A 17,264-nucleotide genomic window follows, 5' to 3' on the forward strand; every position below is an offset into this window, starting at 1 on the left:
AGAACTGCTGAGTTATTTCAGCTTTGATGTAAACCTACCCAGACAGATAATGTGTAGCTGTCCTCACCTTAGTGATGGCAAACCTCTCAGTCTTTCTAGAAAATAAACTTTACCACAGCAGGAAAGGACTTTAACTCCCATTTGACTAAACATAATCAAACATTTTCACTAGTTGAGCTCTGTTTTTATTTTTTATTAAGGAACAAACAAAACAAAACAATCAATCATCAGATAAAAACTATTTTATTTAAATTATCTCAGAGGGTGAAAAATACACACATCAACAGTAATAGTGTATTTATTTTCTATACAAGCACTTTGACAAACACTGATGAGTTTGTTGACCTTCGACAATCTGTGTGCACTTACACTCACCAGCCACTTTATTAGCTATACATTACTAATATAAGGTTCCAGCCCACATTTTGTTTTTAAAACCATTTTTAATTCTTTATGGCAGAGATTCAAGTGTCACTGCAGATTTTGTTGGCTGTACATCCATGTTGTGAGTCTGTGAGTCCATGAACAGGACCGAGATCTGGTGACTGTGGAGGCCATTTGAGTAGAGTGAGCTCTGTGACATCACGTGTTGATACGTTGAGCAGGTAATATAGTGGCAGGTGAGTGAAGGTTTACAGTAAGTTTGTTTACACAGTCTTATTATGAGTGACCTTTTGTGGACAAAAAAACCCCAAGTCCTTATAAATTATTATATTTATATTTAAGTTTGATATATCGTTTGATTTTGTCAGTTTGAATAATTACACAGTTGGATTAAGTTTGAACTTTTATACAGCTTAGCACAAACAAATCTACAGAAACTCTACAAACCTGTGACTTTTCAACACATTTCTGAAGTTTGTGCAATCAAATAAAGCATCTGTATCCAGACAGATTCTGTCTTTACTTGATTTTCTAGCATCCAGTTTTTGGTTATAGTTCGATAAAGCTAAAAAATGTTTGGTTTGTTTGTTTCCTTTTCTCTCTTGTATGTTTAGTTTGATACACTTTAATAATCATGTTACAGAGAATCGTTGTCGTAGACATCTGAAACAAAACAGAGAAAGAAAATGCGCCTTTATACTTGCACTTCAATTACAAATGACAAAAGCTCAGTCTGACTGGATTTTATTGCAGAGTATAAAAACGGAAACTTACCATCTGCATAGTCGACGTCATCATAAATGTCTTGTTCCCTGCAAAAGAATATTTGGAACTTGTGATATTCCATAAGCTTCATCAACAAGGTTTAAACTAAACTAGTTAAAAGCAGAAAAGATGGTTATATACAAGCCATTGCTGTGACGTGCATATTTTTTGTAACTGAGTGGATAATTTCAGTTTTAATGTTAGTTTATGAATACATGAATAGATTTCCAATAATAATATATGCTTCTGAGGCCCAGACAAAAACAAGGTTTGGATATTTAGATAAGATTTGTAAAAGACAGTTTCACAAAGACTACATGTGAAAAAAACATTTTATTCAACTAAAATAAAAACAAAAACTAGACTTTCAGAAAAAAGACAAAGCTAAAATAAAACAAAAACATGAAGCGAGTATCTTTAGTTTTAGCACTTGTACATTTTGTAAAACGTATTATTAGCATTTGGCTGATGAGGATTTGATGGGCAGTTTGTGTGTATTGGATTTTTGTGTTTTACTGGGTTTCCTGTCTCTTGCTTCTGTTCTCCAGAAACACTAAATAAAGGATTAAAACGAACACTGAAACTAATAAAAACTGAAGCAAAACTAAACATTTTAAGCAATTGAAACTAAACTGAAACAAGCAAACTGGCTCCTGAAATGAACTGAAGCTAGACTGAAATTTTTTTTAAGTTAAAATTAAAAAATAAATAAATAAATAAAGCTAAAAACAAATTAGAAAATACAAAACTGTAATAACTTTTGTTACATTTTTTTAATGGTTATTTATGATTTTTCATCTTGGCTCTTGCTTGATAACAAAACGATTTAATGTGATAAAATGATCCTCATTCATATGTACTCCTATTTCATAAACACAGAAACAAGAAGAATAGAAGAAAAGTGAAAGCTCAGAGGAGCCGGAATCGGGGGAAAAAGACAATGCCTGAAATCTGCTGTGGATAATAAGCATTGTGGAAGCTGCTGAAGCTGTGGGAAGGGAAACATCAGCTCATCTAGACGGGCACTCTACACTTTAAGTGAGGTTTCCCCTTCCAGAGGATATTATTCTTTCCCCTGTTATCAATCTTATTTGTTACTGTGATCGACTGCCTAATGTTGAAGAATCTGTCTCAACCTATTAATAGGACCCAGAATAATATAAAGCTAAAGAAAGGAGAGGTGCAGTTTAATGCACTTTTAGCAATACATTAATAATTATATAAATCAGTAAATAGTTGAAGAAATCAAACTTTTAGGTGGTTATGCACATTTGTGTGTACCTGAATTCCACTTAAAAGGTTTCTACTTCCTGTTCTGCATGTTGTAATGAAAAAACGACACAGTCCTAGCTTGCACATTGCTTCGCATGCACACAGACAGCGTGTGTCCTCACACATCTAGTATACATGCAAATATACTTGCCAGGTCGGGGGGCAACCAATGTAAAACTAGGAATATGTTTAGTTATAAAATTTCAAATTCTTTTGTCCTTCAATACAGGTGTTCAAGTAACAGCCTGTATAAAATGAAAATATTTGCAAAACTCAGGAGGCACGAAAAAAGTGCAAAAAAAAAAAATGCAATTAAATTAATGTTATTTAAACCTCTAACACTGTCTACTACATTAGTGTTAGTTTTAATTTCAAAGATGGGAATTTATATAATAAATTCCTAGATGCAATGATCGGATTAAATTAGTTTCAACAGATCTTTTTAAACAGTATCATGCACTCGGACACACAGATGTGCACATCAATGACCCTTATATTATACATTTCATACACTAAGCTTTTATCTTTGACAATCTTCAAAAAACACACATTTAGTGTGATTTATTACTTCTTTACACTTTAAGGAAGTACATTGACATAGTCAGTCACATATGAAGTCAGGAGGATTCACTTACATTGGAAGAAGAAGAGATCTGGACACATAACCATCTGTGAAACAGGAGACAGCACAGAAATTATCACTATTTATTATCATCATTTGAAATATTGAAATACTTTTTGAATTATTGTCTGATATTACTACACAAAAATGATCTGTGTTGTGTTTTTATTACTCCATAAAGACTTAAAAGGCCGATGGGTATTGTTGTTGCCCTGCTGGGCTGGCAGGCGATGTGAATGTGATAGCTTGAGACCGAGCCGACGTAGGAGTTTCAAATTTATATAGCGTAGGTGTAGCTACTAAAAATCTCAAACGAGTTCGAATCCCAGTGACGTGACCTCAAAATCAAGGTGAAGTCCACCAGTACATCTTTACTTAGGTTAGAGGGATTGTTCTCTGTGGAGTTCATTCATGTATTGGCATATGTTAGTTCATCCTCACTAGTACTGTATCTTCTTGTATCCTGTCAAATCTTAATCTTCTTGTGTCATGTTGTCAAGTCCTTGTCGCTGTGTAATAACGCTTCCTCTTTTATTTTGGTAGGCATTTGTCTCCCGTGTCTTATATTTCATTTTTCTTTCTTTGTCATTACCTTGATTAGCTTCAGCTGTGTTTTGTTACTCTAGTGTTTCCATTCTCCCTGATTACCTCATTAGTGCATATATATCACTAGTCTCCCTACAGTCATTGTCAGTGTCTTTTCTTTTGTTGTTGTTGTTGTTATAATTGTGTGCTTCATGTGTTTCTTTAAGAGTTTGCTGTTTTTATGTGTTACTGTGAATTTTGCTTCTTTTGTCCATAGACTTCTACCGTCAGTCTAATTAACAGTTATTTTTTTTATACTTTGTCTGCATATCCTGCATTTGGATCCCTCTTTGCTGTGACTGTGACACTATGTTTTAAAGACTTTCATTGAACATCAGTGATTATAAAGGAGTAAATTCTTGTAACTTTGTTGTTCTCTTGGCTTTATCTTTCTGTGGCACAAATTTGTGTTTAATTGAAATATCTTAAGTTTTATGGTAATATTTGGGTCAGGTTTAACCAACAAGAAAGGATATAGGAAGAAATGTCAATGGCCTGATCTTTCATCAAGCAGCAGCAGATCAACATATTCAGCAAATACTGTGCTGTAGAGAGAGAAGATGTCATTTTATAATAATTATAAATAATAAAGAAATAAACTAAAACTGTGTGACATCCCCTTTTATTATTACTAGAAATAATGTTTTATTTGGCTTTCATTTGAGGTAATTTTTTATTTAGTTAATTAATATTTTTGGGAATATGATTGCACTGTTTTGTTTTGTTTTTCCAGCATGCTCTTATTATTATTATTATTATTATTATTATTATAATCTTCACAGCAGTTTCTTGTCTAATCTTTGTTTTTAATATTGTCTTTAAGTCACCATTGACTCCCTCTGGGCCATGTTCAAACACATAAACATACAAATGGCTGAAATGTTTTAATTATAAAGCCTCTTCTGCGAAAGGTTTAGAAGATGCGTACATCTTTTACAGGAATTTTATTTCTTTTTCCAGAGGCCGTAATGAACGACATATGAAAAGAACAGTAAGAAAAGCTCATGACATCATATATTTGAAAAAGGACAAACAAACAAAATCCCAGAGTACTTCATGTTTTCTTAAACCAATGAACTGCAAATTCTACAAATTACAATTACAAAAGTGAATGAGATGCTGATGGTTTTACATACATTTCCCAAACCTGTTGCGACACAGAGCTTTCTTGCTGTTGGTGAGCTGGATGACATCCACAATCTCTCCCTGTGTTACAGGCAGATCTTTTGCTCCTGGTTTCTTTATGATGGAGTTAGGATCCACTAACATGGTGTGCAGCACCCTGAGTGGTCCATCATACTGGGAAACAGTCACAGTGGTCGAATTAAAAAAAATAATGAAAAGGGCGATTCCCATTGCATGAGTAAAAAACAAACAAAAATCTGAATTGATTGCAATGCAGATGGCACTCTGCAAAGTTTTTAAAAAGGTTTACCTTAAATTTTTTTTTCAAATCCTTCTCCACTTTGGGGTCTATGCTGAAAAATATAATATGGTATAACAGTTAATCACAAATGAATTCATTATCAATTTTCTCATTGTTAAATTTAGTTTTTCTTTAACACCATCTGATGTCACCAGTGACTAGATCTGCACACGTAAAAGTTATTTTTATGATGAAAATTCACTAATACTTAGTCATCAATATCTCAGCCTTCTTCAAATTAATTGGGGGTTAACTGATACCTGATTTCAGGTGGCGGAGGTGGGAAATCTTCAGGTAGTGGTTGGACATCATCATAGTCATCTGAGAACCAAAAAAAAGTCCATAAAACAGATGCTAAAAGGAATAAATAATAGTAAATAATAAATGCTACATAATAAGAAATAATAATAAATATTATCTGATGAAAGAAACTGTTTCAAATATTTGTCATTAAAACTAAAAAATTTTAAAAGTACATAGCTATCACTTGCATACTGCAAGATTGCCAAGTAGCTCATAGAAATGTTCTAGAAAAGACAAATTAGGCACCAAATATATCCCTATACATTTTTCCACTAGAGAAAAATACAAGAGAAAAATCCTTTTGTATTTTTATATCATCTTAACTTGGCATAGATTGTTATTTGCACTTCACTGTGGTCTGCAGTCACTTACCCTCATCTTGAATCAGGCTGCAAGTTAGAGGAAACATACAAACAAGGGTTTAGTTGGAAGAGACGTGAGTAAAACTGAAAATGAAATTCAACTGAACAGATGTGAAGCTGCAGCAGAATTAGCAATCTCTTATCCTGCACCTGTCTCTGTTGTCGGAGTCCATATTAAAGATCTGTGGTGGGTCCGGGGGTGGTGGAGGTAACGCTTGTGAGTTTGATTTTTTGTACCCGTGTTTGATCTTCACTGCTTCATAGTCAATATCCACACACGAGTTGTTGATGTATCCATCTGCAGAGAAGTGCAACAACAAAATGAAGCACTGTGGCTTGATTGTGACATTTCATGATTATACGATACGTATTAGCCACACATAATCATCTAATACCCAGAATCTGATCTGTATATTAGATGATTATTACTTATTTTATTACTTAATAAAACTAGATTTATGCTAAATAGCCACAGCACAGAATCCTAGAAGAAAGATGAATCAAGTGTCTTTGAACATGGCATGGTTGTTGGTGCCAGGATTTTCCCAGATAGTGGTCCAAAAAAGAGAAAATATCCAGTGAATGGCAGTCCTCTGGGTGAGAATGCCTTATTGAGGTCAGAGGGGAATAGCCAGACTGCTTTGAGCTGATAAAAACACAACAGTCATGGAAATAACCACTTATGACAATCAGAGGATGCAGAAGAGCATCTTTCAACACAACATGTTAAACCTTGAAGCACATGGGGTACAGTAGCAGAAGACCACACTGGTTGGCAATCCTGTCAGCTAAGAACAGGAAACTGTGGCCACAATTAACACGAGCTCACCAAAACTGAACAACAGAAGATTGGATAAAAGTCTAGTCTGATGATGAGTCCTGATCTCTGCCGCCACGTTATGGTAGTAGAATCAGAATTTGGGATAAACACCTTGAAAGCATGGATCGATTGTATCAATGGCTCAGGCTTCTCTTCATGGTGGGGGCACAGTTTGGGATCTTGAGTACCAACTGAGTATTCTTTGGTGCTTCCAGCAGGAACAAGTCACAAAGCTCAAATATATGACAATTAGTTCATTGTATTCAGATAGACTCCACAGTCAGTAGATGTCAATCCAGTAGAGCACCTTTGGGATGTGATTGAATGGGAGACATTACAGATGCACAGCTACAAATCTGGATCAGCTGCACCAAAATCTCCAAGGAGTCGTGTTGAATTTCTACTCAATTTCACAAAGAATTAAAGATATTCTAAGATCACAGGCACATCCAAAGGGGTAGCTAACAAAGTGAGCAGTGAATGTATATTTATATCCAGAGTCTGCATTTCTAACATTAACACAGGAAGCAGTTGTTTCTCAGTTCCATATGAGAGTTCAACTATTGTTAAATGAATCCGTGCAGAGGGAGCAACAGCATCACTCTCCTGCTACATAAGCACGCTTACACCATAATGTGCTAAAGTTCTGTCACACTAACTGCATTTTGTTTACATTGTAACTTTGTGATACTTTAGACATTATGGTCTCAAATGCTCAGTTGCAGATACTTTATATTTTTGAGGACATAGTAAAATAAATAAATAAAGTGAAAAGTTGTTGCCAGAGCCCTTTGAGGAAGTAAGGAACAGAAAAAATATCTTACAGAAGGAAGTACCGTAATTAACGACTTTCGGGGGAAAAAGTGCGAAAGCTGCATTATTTGAGTTTTCATTTGTCAGTTACTGGCATTACTTTGCTTTTTTGATGAACAAATGAAAAAAAATAAAATCAGTAGGAAGAAACTGAATAAATCTGACATGAAAGAGGGACCTTGTGCTAAAATACGACGCCAAGAGGTCCTCACCAAGCAACTCACTTACCCAGTCACACACACCTTCATACAGTCCTTCACTCTAAGCCTAATTATTGCCTAATTCTCACACACACACTCTGCACCAGGATACTTTGATATGCAGACTGGAGGAGCCGGAGATCAAACCATCAAGACTTCCGATTGGTAGACGCCCTGCTTCATCTCCTGAACCACAGCTACGATAATATCACCACCGACGACAATAACCAGTGTTTCAGATGGAAAACTTTGATGCAGAAGTCTCTACTTTGTTTGCTTTCTTTTTTCTTTTGATATTTTGGTACAAGTCAATTTATTCAAAGGCTTTCTTTATGTGATTGACTGAAATGTAAACTTACAGTTTCCATTCATAGTGCGTGCCAACCATCTGCCTCCCGGGTTACCCGTCACACGGAGGATCTCCACGCTGTCCCCCTGGTGCACGCTCAGGTCCAGTTTCCCTTCCCCATTCCAGTCGTACCGGACTTTGGCGGTGTGAATAACCTCTATCTCTCCTTGTAACTGCACGGGGGAAAGATATAATGTTTACACCAAAGGGATGAGGCGGAGCAGGATAACTTAACCATTAACCATTCAGGCTAACTTAAAAGTCATCTTTTCTCTCTCCGTGTCTTTACCTGAAATTTCTTCTTGAGCTCACTCATTTTTTTCTGAATCTCTTTCATGTCCTTCTCCTGTTTCTTCTTAACTTCTTTCATGGTGGCTTTCTCTTGCTCCCTATAAGAGAAGAATCAAATAAACAAACGAAGACCGGCCACCTTTTAAAAGAATTCCCCCATTACAGATTTTGAGTTAGGTGCCTTTATTTTTCGTTTTCTGGGCAGATAAATGTTTCACACATAAGCGTTTTACACAAAAAGTTTTTCAAGTTCTCCAGTCTTCCCACATTTCGACAGACGTTGCCTGAATTCTGTCACAATGTTTTTGCTTTAACAGGAAATTCTGTATGTTGAATCACAGGAAATGAGTGTGACTTACTCTTTATAGTAAACGATAAATAAAGATGTAGATATCGTACCAAGGTACCATTTGTTGCACTGTAACTTAAATACTGCACCACAGATCACTTATGAGTTGCAAAAATAACAGAAGCAGCAACAGAAACAATAGAAACTGTAGACTGCTTTCTGTTCATGCAGCTGCAGCCACATTTCTATTAAATAGAGACTCAGTGGTTTAATGGGGAAGACAGAACATTCATACTTACTCATCAATCATCTCATACACCTCGTCGTCATCATCCTGCAAGAGAAAAGCTTTTATTTGTACCCGTAAAGAGCAAAGACAAGTCATCTTGTACGGGATTATTAGATAAAAGCGGCACTTCTGATTACTTCTGATAAAAGAGTGCCTTTTTGTAGATTTTCAAAGCTTAAATCAAAAAATGATCAGAGCTGTTTATTTTTTGTGCCTTATTATTTTCTAAGAGTGCAATGTTGGTTTTAAACCTAGTCTATTAACAGATTCAGGGAAATGTGCACTATGTTCTTGCAAAGCGAGACTTCCACGGTGGTAAATTTTTCGTTTTTGCTTTTCTTTACTCACCCCATCAACACACTGTGAACTGTGTTCGCTGCAGTTCTCTGTAAAGTAACGCAAAATATAAATTATAAACCGATATGTGAAAACAGGGCATGTCCTCTAATAGAAAACACAATGTTAAAAATACCAAGCAGTGACTATAGCTCAGACAATGTGTCAGAGAAGCTTCAAGAACAAAACAAGTCTTCACCATTTTTGTCAATGTCGATATCGTCATAGGGATCCTGTTCGTCTTCGTCCAGGTCCCTGAAATCGACAATCAGACAGGTTTCTCTGATTACTGGTCAGCAAGTGCTTTGTTACATCTGTATTGACTCAGTAGGAAAAAGCTTAATTTGACTGTTAAAACCATCATCCGGTCAATAAGGTTTTTATTTGAAAGTATACTTAGGTGTGTTCAAAATGCATTTTGAGAAACAGTGTTGCTGTGCAACAGGCGAATCCTCGCACATATTTTCTAATCTCGGGTCACGACTGCAGCAGCAGTAAACCCTCTGCTTCGTAATTCTTCAGCATCTCTTGCCCGCACTAGATGTAAATGAAGTCATTTGAAAGCTGAAACTAAGGTGTCCTATAATACTTGGTTTAAAACACTAAGAGTTTCACACAGTTTCCTTTGCATCAGTTCAGCAGCACTGGGCCTCTTACATAAGAGGCTCAAAACCAGACATAACAGGGCTTCACATCATCGTTGTGTTAACCCAAATACTTACGCAGAGGCAATCTGCCGCTGCAGTCTGTTGGGTTTGTCAGAGCGTTGTGGAGGTTTTGGAGGACTGACCACTGCCGGTGGTGCTACAGGTAAAGACATCCTTCTGCTTCCTGAGCCTACAAAGAGTAGCAGAGAAAAAAATCTTTGCACAATGACGTTACGACAAAATGAAATGGATGAAAGAAGTGTAATCCCACAAAAAGCAATCACACAAACAGCAGAAATTACTGCTTTACACACACGATGTTTGGTGCTCTGTTTGAGTGTTCTGCTTTTTCCTTTAAAGTGGTTGAACAAATCAAGTTTTTAGCACATTTTTGTCACTGACAAAGCACACTGAGGACTGTCAGTGTCAGAATCTGTCTCATTACAAGATTTGAAAACAGATTCTTTTTAAAAGTCTCTCCTCCTTTTAAGAGTCTGATTTATTTTCCAATAAATCAGACTTAATGCTTGATTTACGTTCGGAGCTGAACCTCACCGCAGATTGCTGTTGTCCCTTTTAGATTTGATTTGGACAATTCTGACATTTTCAGCCATTGTAGCAAGAAAATTAAAGACACGGTTATGTTTCTGTCCATCTCCGTGACAGGACATGACAGCGTGAAGAACATCAGGTCCACTTAACTGAGCAGCTCAAAGGAAGTTAGTCATCATTCATTTTATTATTTGTATTTTTGGGAGTTCAGTTAGGAGCGCCCCAGGGCAGCTGTGGCTACAATGTAGCTTGCCATCACCAGTGTGTGAATGTGTGTGTGAATGGGTGAATGACTGAATGTAGTGTATAGCGCTATACAAATGCAGGCCATTTACCATTTTACCATAAACTATACACCAGCCACAGTCACAGTACAGCAGACACAAACAAGTCAAGATGGTCTCACTTACTGTGTTAACTTAATATGATGGCGCACCTTATTAAGGGACTTGAACACCTGAACCAGACAGACTTACCATCACTCGTCCTCGGGGCAGGAAGAGCAGGAGGAAGCCCTCTCCTGTTCCTCCGAAACGGCTCCAAGTTGACAGTCGGAGGTCTTTTAGGTTTCACGGGCATCGGTCCTTCAGGGGGCAGAGGCCTCCTCAGTGGGGTCACTTCCCCCGCGCTCCTCTGTCGAGGCTGCTGTCTGAGTGGAAGAGGGGTAGAGGTGGGAGGTGGAACAGGAGCTGAGCTTCCAGCTCCTAGTCGGGGTACCTGGGGTACCTGGGGTACCTGGGGGACCGGGGGGACCGGGGACTTCTGATGCCTCAGCATCATGTTCTGTAGCATCTCCCCCGTCTGCTTGACTTTGGTAGCATCTGTTGGCTGAATGGGGGTTCTGAGTCCAGCATAGGCAGGCGGTCGAGGGAACGAACCCGGTCTGGGAGGGATCGAAGCCGCCATCGGCTCAATTCTCGGGAGTCTCACCGGGCCTGGGCCAGCCAGATGAGGAGGAATCGTGGGTGAAAGTCTCTGTGTCAGCTCGCTCTCTGCCACTGGAAGAATGGCTCTCCCAAACCCAGGTCGAGGAGATTTCGGCGAGCCGCTGTCCCGGCTGCTGGTATCCGAGGTGCTGGATTTGCTGTTGAACTTGGCTCTCAGAGCCTTGACATCAACGCTGTCCCCCTGAAAACAACACAAGAGCAGAATCTCAACTGCAGCAGCTCTGCTTGTAAAGCAGGAAGTTAGCAGCGCAGCACAGAGCAAGGCATGCCCCCCACGCACACAAACACACACACATCAAACCCCTACGCTATCTTTACAAAGTGAGAATGCAGCGTGCAACAACACTGTTTCCTGGTTTGTTTTGATGTTCACAGAACTGATAGCTCTCTTTGCAGCACTTGAAACTTCTTGGTGAACTCTGAACACCAAAAAACCAAATGATGTGAGAAGTAATTATTATTAGATGTTAGTCAAGAATAATAATAATAATAAAAAAAAAGTAGATCAGCACAAATGCATTTTTAAAAAGCATGTGAGCTAAAGTCCTGTTTGCCGAGATTTTTGGTGAAAGTAAACACAGGGGGAAAACAAAAATCTTGTCACTCTTGAGAAATATGCTAAATGAAAGCATCTTCTAATAAAACACAATGTTATGCACTGAGGGCTCAACCCTGGGACCAGCTGTTTTACTTCTTACCCTTGGGTCATCTTAACAGGCTCATTAATTCGTACTTCAGCTATATTGAAGATAAACAGTAGTGCCTCAGTGCTTCACCATTAATAATCCTCAGTTTTACCATCACAGCTGACCTTGTTGTGTTTGGCTGTGTTTAGCTTCTCCGGCGACCTCAAATCACCTCCTTGAAATCTTTGACAAGAATTTAAATTTTGAACGTGATCTCCGAGCTCACCCAGTCTCATTTATTTCATCTAAGAAGCACAAATCAAACCTCTGCTGTCATTTAACAAGTTGGAACTTTTATTTTTTCCCATCTCGATTATTTGAACTCATTGTTCATGCGTGTTTCTAAGTCCTCTGGTTGGTTTAGATGCAGCAGCCAAACGCCACATCACCCATATTCTTGCTTCCCTGCATGAACTAGAGGTCGTTTTAAAATGTCGTTCATCACGTATAAATCCTGCTGAGACCTCGTTCGGTCTGTTGTCTTTGATCAGGACTTTTTGTTTTTTGAAATCCATTTTTCCAAAGCTTAAACTTTGGAAAAATGTTGTTGCGGTTTTGCGGATGACTGAAGATAGGATAGGACTGGTTCACATCAAAACTGTGGACCAATTTGCAATTGTGCATTTTAAAATAAAGTTATCAGTGCCAAAACCAAGTCTGATACCAGCGCTTTGTTTTGTCCATATTTGTAATCTGTTTGTTTCCCTGCAATGCTGCAAAATAACCTATTATGACAATCATGGCAGCATAATCCGAGCAGATTTGTTTGGATCAACACTTCCTCAAACACATTACTGGTTAAAGTCATTTTAATGGTGATGTATTGAGACCTAAACTGCACATCTTGCAGCTATTCTAAGTAAGTAAGTACAAATGAAATTATGACTTAAGATGACTGAAGATAAATATTGCAAAGTGCTTCACAACAACAAAGTTTTTAGTGGGAGTTCAATGGGAGCGAGTCCACCGTTACTCCAAAAGCTTTAGTTCTCAGCCTCGTCTGCTCCACATGCAGCGGGCCACATGACCTCATATAACTTGCTGGGGATCAAATCAAATCAAATCAAATCACTTTTATTGTCACATCACATGTGCAGGTACATTGGTACAGCACATGTGAGTGAAATTCTTGTGTGCGAGCTTCACAAGCAACAGAGTTGTGCAAAATACAATAATGTAAACAAGCAAAATACAAGAATGGCTACATCTGAAAATAATAATAATAAATATATGTACAAATATATGTATCAATGTAAACGTTTATTTATGTGTGCTGGTGAATGTCCATTTTTAAAAGGAATGAGTTGGAAATCGTAAATTACTCTGCTGCATCACTTTATTCAGTTCAGTTTAGAGTATTTCACATGTTCTCTAGCAAGCTGGCAGTAGACTATTTATAAAGGTGGATGACCTCACTGCTCCCTAAAAGTAAAGCCAAGACATATCAAGACACTGCTGACTCCAGTGAGGGCTTCCACTGAGTGAGAAAAAACCCCGTAAACATCAGAATATCTTTCTCCAAAGTTGTTTTTCAATCATTTTTAGTAGATCTTGTGAGTGTGAGTAGATCTCACTGATGTACTATCAAGCATTAATCAGACATTTAGTGTTACAAACACGGAATGTGATGTCATGCGTGACACCTGCACTGAAAAAGGTAGTCACGAAGGGAGCTGCTTACTTCTTCTTGGAAACTGTACCTCAAGATCTGCAGATCTGAGGGAACTTATGCAAGTTAAACGTGTGCTGTGTAAACTATTCGTTAAACTAATGTTGTTAATCGCTCTGACAACAATAAGAAAAGAAAAATTAAAAAGTACATTACTCATAGCCTGATCACTGCAACATCACTCACTGATTAATGCCCCATCTTGAAGCTGTTAGCCGAGGCTTTCATTTTGTCTTTGTATTTTAAAAGTCAGCATGGCGAGTGAGGAAGGGACCAGACTGAGAACTAGGAGGACGGCGCTCTCCGTGACATTTGGGACGAAGACACATTTTATTGTAGTTGTAGCTTCTGTACATCACTGCAGTGGATTATAAATCAAAGAACAAAGATGTCACTGAACTGATGACTGATCACAAATTTAGCATGAGCTGTTTGAGACTGACAGTCACTTTTATGCACAGCCTTCACATTTTAGTGAACTAACATCAATTTAAACATATATATAAAAAATACTCCTTTGAATGCTTGCATGAAAGAACAACTCACCAAATGCTGTTTTTTCCATTGAGTTGCTCTACTAGTCCTTTACTGCACCTGCCTTTAGCTGCTGCTTGTTTGAGGGTCTCTCTGCTTTCAGTTTTGTATTCAATAATAGAAAAGCATGCACTATTCGGTGGAGATCATGTGACTTACTTGGCCATTGAAGAATATTCTTTAATTGGCCTCAAGAAACTCTTGTTGCTTGGTTTGGGTCATTATCTATTTTCACAGTGAGGTGCTTTCTGATTGCTTCTGCAGCATTTGGCTTAAGCTGAGCAGAGAGTATGGTTCTGTTTGACACATAATGCTTTGGATCATGATCTGTTTCTCCCTTTCTTCATACTTTTCCTCATCATTCTGGTACAAGTTCATCTTGGTTACAACTGTCCAATAAGTTATTTATTTATTTACTCGTTTTTTACAGAACTGTTTAAGGTGGAGCCGCTTTTTTATGCTTTGCACCATTATGCCACACATGCCATTGAAGAGCCATTGAAACATTCATTACATGTGTGTTCATGTTAACCTTGCACAAGTTCGTTTTTATTGATACCTCTGTAAAGCACTTTGGGATACTACATAAATACGTTGTACTTACTGTTGTCTCTTTCTACGTGAACAGAACACTCACACCAAGGCAGACAGTCTTCAACATGTGACATGTTGTTGCTCACCTTTTGTGTAAGATGTTTATGAGCCAAGTAGGGGTGCAAAAAGGCTTAAGCCAAGGGACAGAGGAGGAAGGTACTGGCACGTTTTCCAGAGCTCACAAAAACAATCATATGACTTGCAGGAAAGCACCTTGATGACAGAGAGGTTTGCACCTGTGACCCTGGTGCACGAGTTTCTAGAAGTTACTGGCATGCGCTTCATCTGTGCATGACAGGGTGTTTTGCTTTGCTTTGCTGGTGACTGAGCACGGATCTCCCAACGCTTAATCAGCTTTTCAGAGGTCATTTCCCGTCTGATCGCTCTGTGAACCACAACGCACTGCTGCTAGCTGGTTGCTATCATACTGGCAGTTTTAACTAGACATCCACTGCATTTGAATATTTCCAAATGGCTGAAAATGAAAATGGACAGAACTGCAAACTAATATTAATTATTTAATTAATATTTCCAAGTAAACAGATGAGAAAATTAAAATAAATATATTATTTTTCCCCTATAACCTCAAGATTTTTATGCATTTTATGCATTTTACGTTTAGTCATGTTATTCTTAAAAAATGTTTCATATGGATGAAACAATGGATAATAATTAGCATCTCTGTGAAGCTTATATTTAAAATATTTTGTAGACATTGGGGTTTTTAAATGAATCCTTATGAAGTAAATCAAGAGAGGTTGCGTAGTGCTGGATGGTAGAAGCGGAAATAGAGAGAGAAACATTTTAGAGATCATTATTATTATTATCATCCTTTATTTATTCAGGTGAAAAGTCACATTGAGATTTAAATCTTATTTCCCAGTAACCCGGCCTTTCAAAATGCTCACAGCATCAAAAGAACCGTAAGGGAGATACAATCGAAACGGAAGCTGTGAAACATGAGGAATGAATATCTCAGCTGTTGACAAAATAAAAACAATAAACGAATCACACCATCACTCAGTGTCACTCGTTCAGGCTGTGAGCTGTGCAAAGTCAAAAAGTAGCTGAAGAGCAGGAAGTGCTCGCAACCACACACCTCCATACCTCAGCTAGCATCCTGCACCCGGTTACCATAGAAACGCATGCTGCTGTCACTCCTGCACCAATAAGCTGCAAGCTCCGTTCGCAGTTCGGGGCGGCAGCATCGCCTTTGTTACAGGGAACAAAGGAAGCAGACAAAAAACTTTCCCTCCAAACCACAAAAAAAAAAAAAAGAAACACTCACATGCTCGCACACTTTCAGTCAGCGTGCGCCTGCTGCAGAGCAAACACAGGCTGACACAGTTAACTAGATTATTTTAAAAACCACAGACTGCTTGTGCAGGTGTGCTGCACTCAGGTCCTAATGAGAAAACAGTACTACTGTAACTCTACTGTAACAAACAAGACAGTTAAAAATACATATGCTACTGCAAATTTCATTCTTATGGTCAGGGTAAAACCAAGTTTTTTTTTTGTTTTTTTTTTAAATAATTACCAATTGTCTGCAATGACGTCCAGTTTAAAGGCCACACCATTCACAAGTAAAATGTCTTGATTTATTTTATCCCCAGTTCAGCTTTTCAGTCACCCATGAAGCCCGAGAATTATACTAATGTGTAAAATCAGAGTGGCCAGGGTTAATACTCCCTGCTGATGAGTAAAAAAGAAACAAGAAAAGTGATGGAAGAATAAAATCCTTTCCTAAAAGAGTTCATAACCTATGACTATGACTCTTTTTTTTTTGTCTAACAAAAAGCCTTAGGGTGCTTAACATTCGGATACATTAGAAAATAGGTAGCCATAAAGTTTAGTGTGAATCATTAACCAGCAACAGCCTTGTAATAAAACTTGCTTTCATCCGCTTGACCATGAACATTTCTTTTTTTCCTCTCTTCAACTTCCCCTTTTTTCCCCTGTGAAACTGATCCAATAAACGCTGTTTAGAAAAACTGTGCCAAACTGTACTTGTCATGTTTTGTGGATATTGTGTTACAAAACTTGAACGTTTTAAAGATGGTTCAGTTATAAAAGTACATTTGTTCTAAGTGGAGGATACATAGAAACTGAGGTTAGACCTGTAGTGTTACAATAATACCTGCTGAGGTTCCTTCTACAAAAGTCTAGTTATTCATAAACCTCTTGGTGGTCAGGAGGAAATGGTCAGAGTTAAACACACAGCGCCTGAAGAGGATTGTGTAAGCTTCAGTGGAGGACTTCCTAATTAGTCCATCATTAGTACATTCAAAAAAAGAATAAATAAGAATGCCTTACCATCTTTTCCTTCAGTGATAGTTTATTAGTGGTCAAAACGTTCCATGTCTAGTAGTAACACCAGTATCCAGGCCGATGTAGCTGTGTGTGCTGCTGCACGCACAACCACACTGAGCTTACTGCGAATGAGGAAATGCTCTGCAATTCAGTGTGGGCAAGAGGGTGACTGATAGTGACACAACATAAGAATAAGAGCAGAAAATAATAGGCGCA

General features: G+C 38.0%; 1 protein-coding gene across 1 annotated transcript; it reads right to left on the minus strand.

Annotated features, from left to right (window-relative positions):
• Positions 1–227: 227 nt before the first annotated feature.
• si:ch73-40i7.2 (FYN-binding protein 1) lies at positions 228–17,258 on the minus strand. Its single transcript, XM_004574400.5, has 16 exons — positions 17,052–17,258; positions 10,782–11,433; positions 9,829–9,943; positions 9,306–9,361; positions 9,119–9,156; positions 8,781–8,815; positions 8,191–8,290; positions 7,912–8,074; positions 5,870–6,017; positions 5,730–5,746; positions 5,315–5,375; positions 5,064–5,106; positions 4,765–4,927; positions 3,057–3,090; positions 1,159–1,196; positions 228–1,047 (listed from the first exon to the last, which is right to left on the minus strand). The coding sequence occupies exons 1-16, from the start codon at positions 17,052–17,054 to the stop codon at positions 1,022–1,024; spliced, it is 1,692 nt and encodes a 563-aa protein (XP_004574457.3). The 5' UTR covers positions 17,055–17,258; the 3' UTR covers positions 228–1,021.
• Between the last annotated feature and the right edge of the window lie 6 nt (positions 17,259–17,264).

The sequence above is a fragment of the Maylandia zebra genome, linkage group LG15, assembly GCF_041146795.1.
Source record: "Maylandia zebra isolate NMK-2024a linkage group LG15, Mzebra_GT3a, whole genome shotgun sequence".
NCBI classification, from domain to species: Eukaryota; Metazoa; Chordata; class Actinopteri; order Cichliformes; family Cichlidae; genus Maylandia; species Maylandia zebra.

What these genes read in the sequence shown, in the direction of transcription:
- si:ch73-40i7.2 (XM_004574400.5), bottom strand. An exon ending in TGCCCCGAGGACGAGTGATG is followed by an intron (nt 9,944 to 10,781) that starts GTAAGTCTGTCT and finishes TACTCTTTGTAG; the next exon opens with GCTCAGGAAGCAGAAGGATG. An exon ending in ATTTGAAAAAAAAATTTAAG is followed by an intron (nt 4,928 to 5,063) that starts GTAAACCTTTTT and finishes ACTGTTTCCCAG; the next exon opens with TATGATGGACCACTCAGGGT.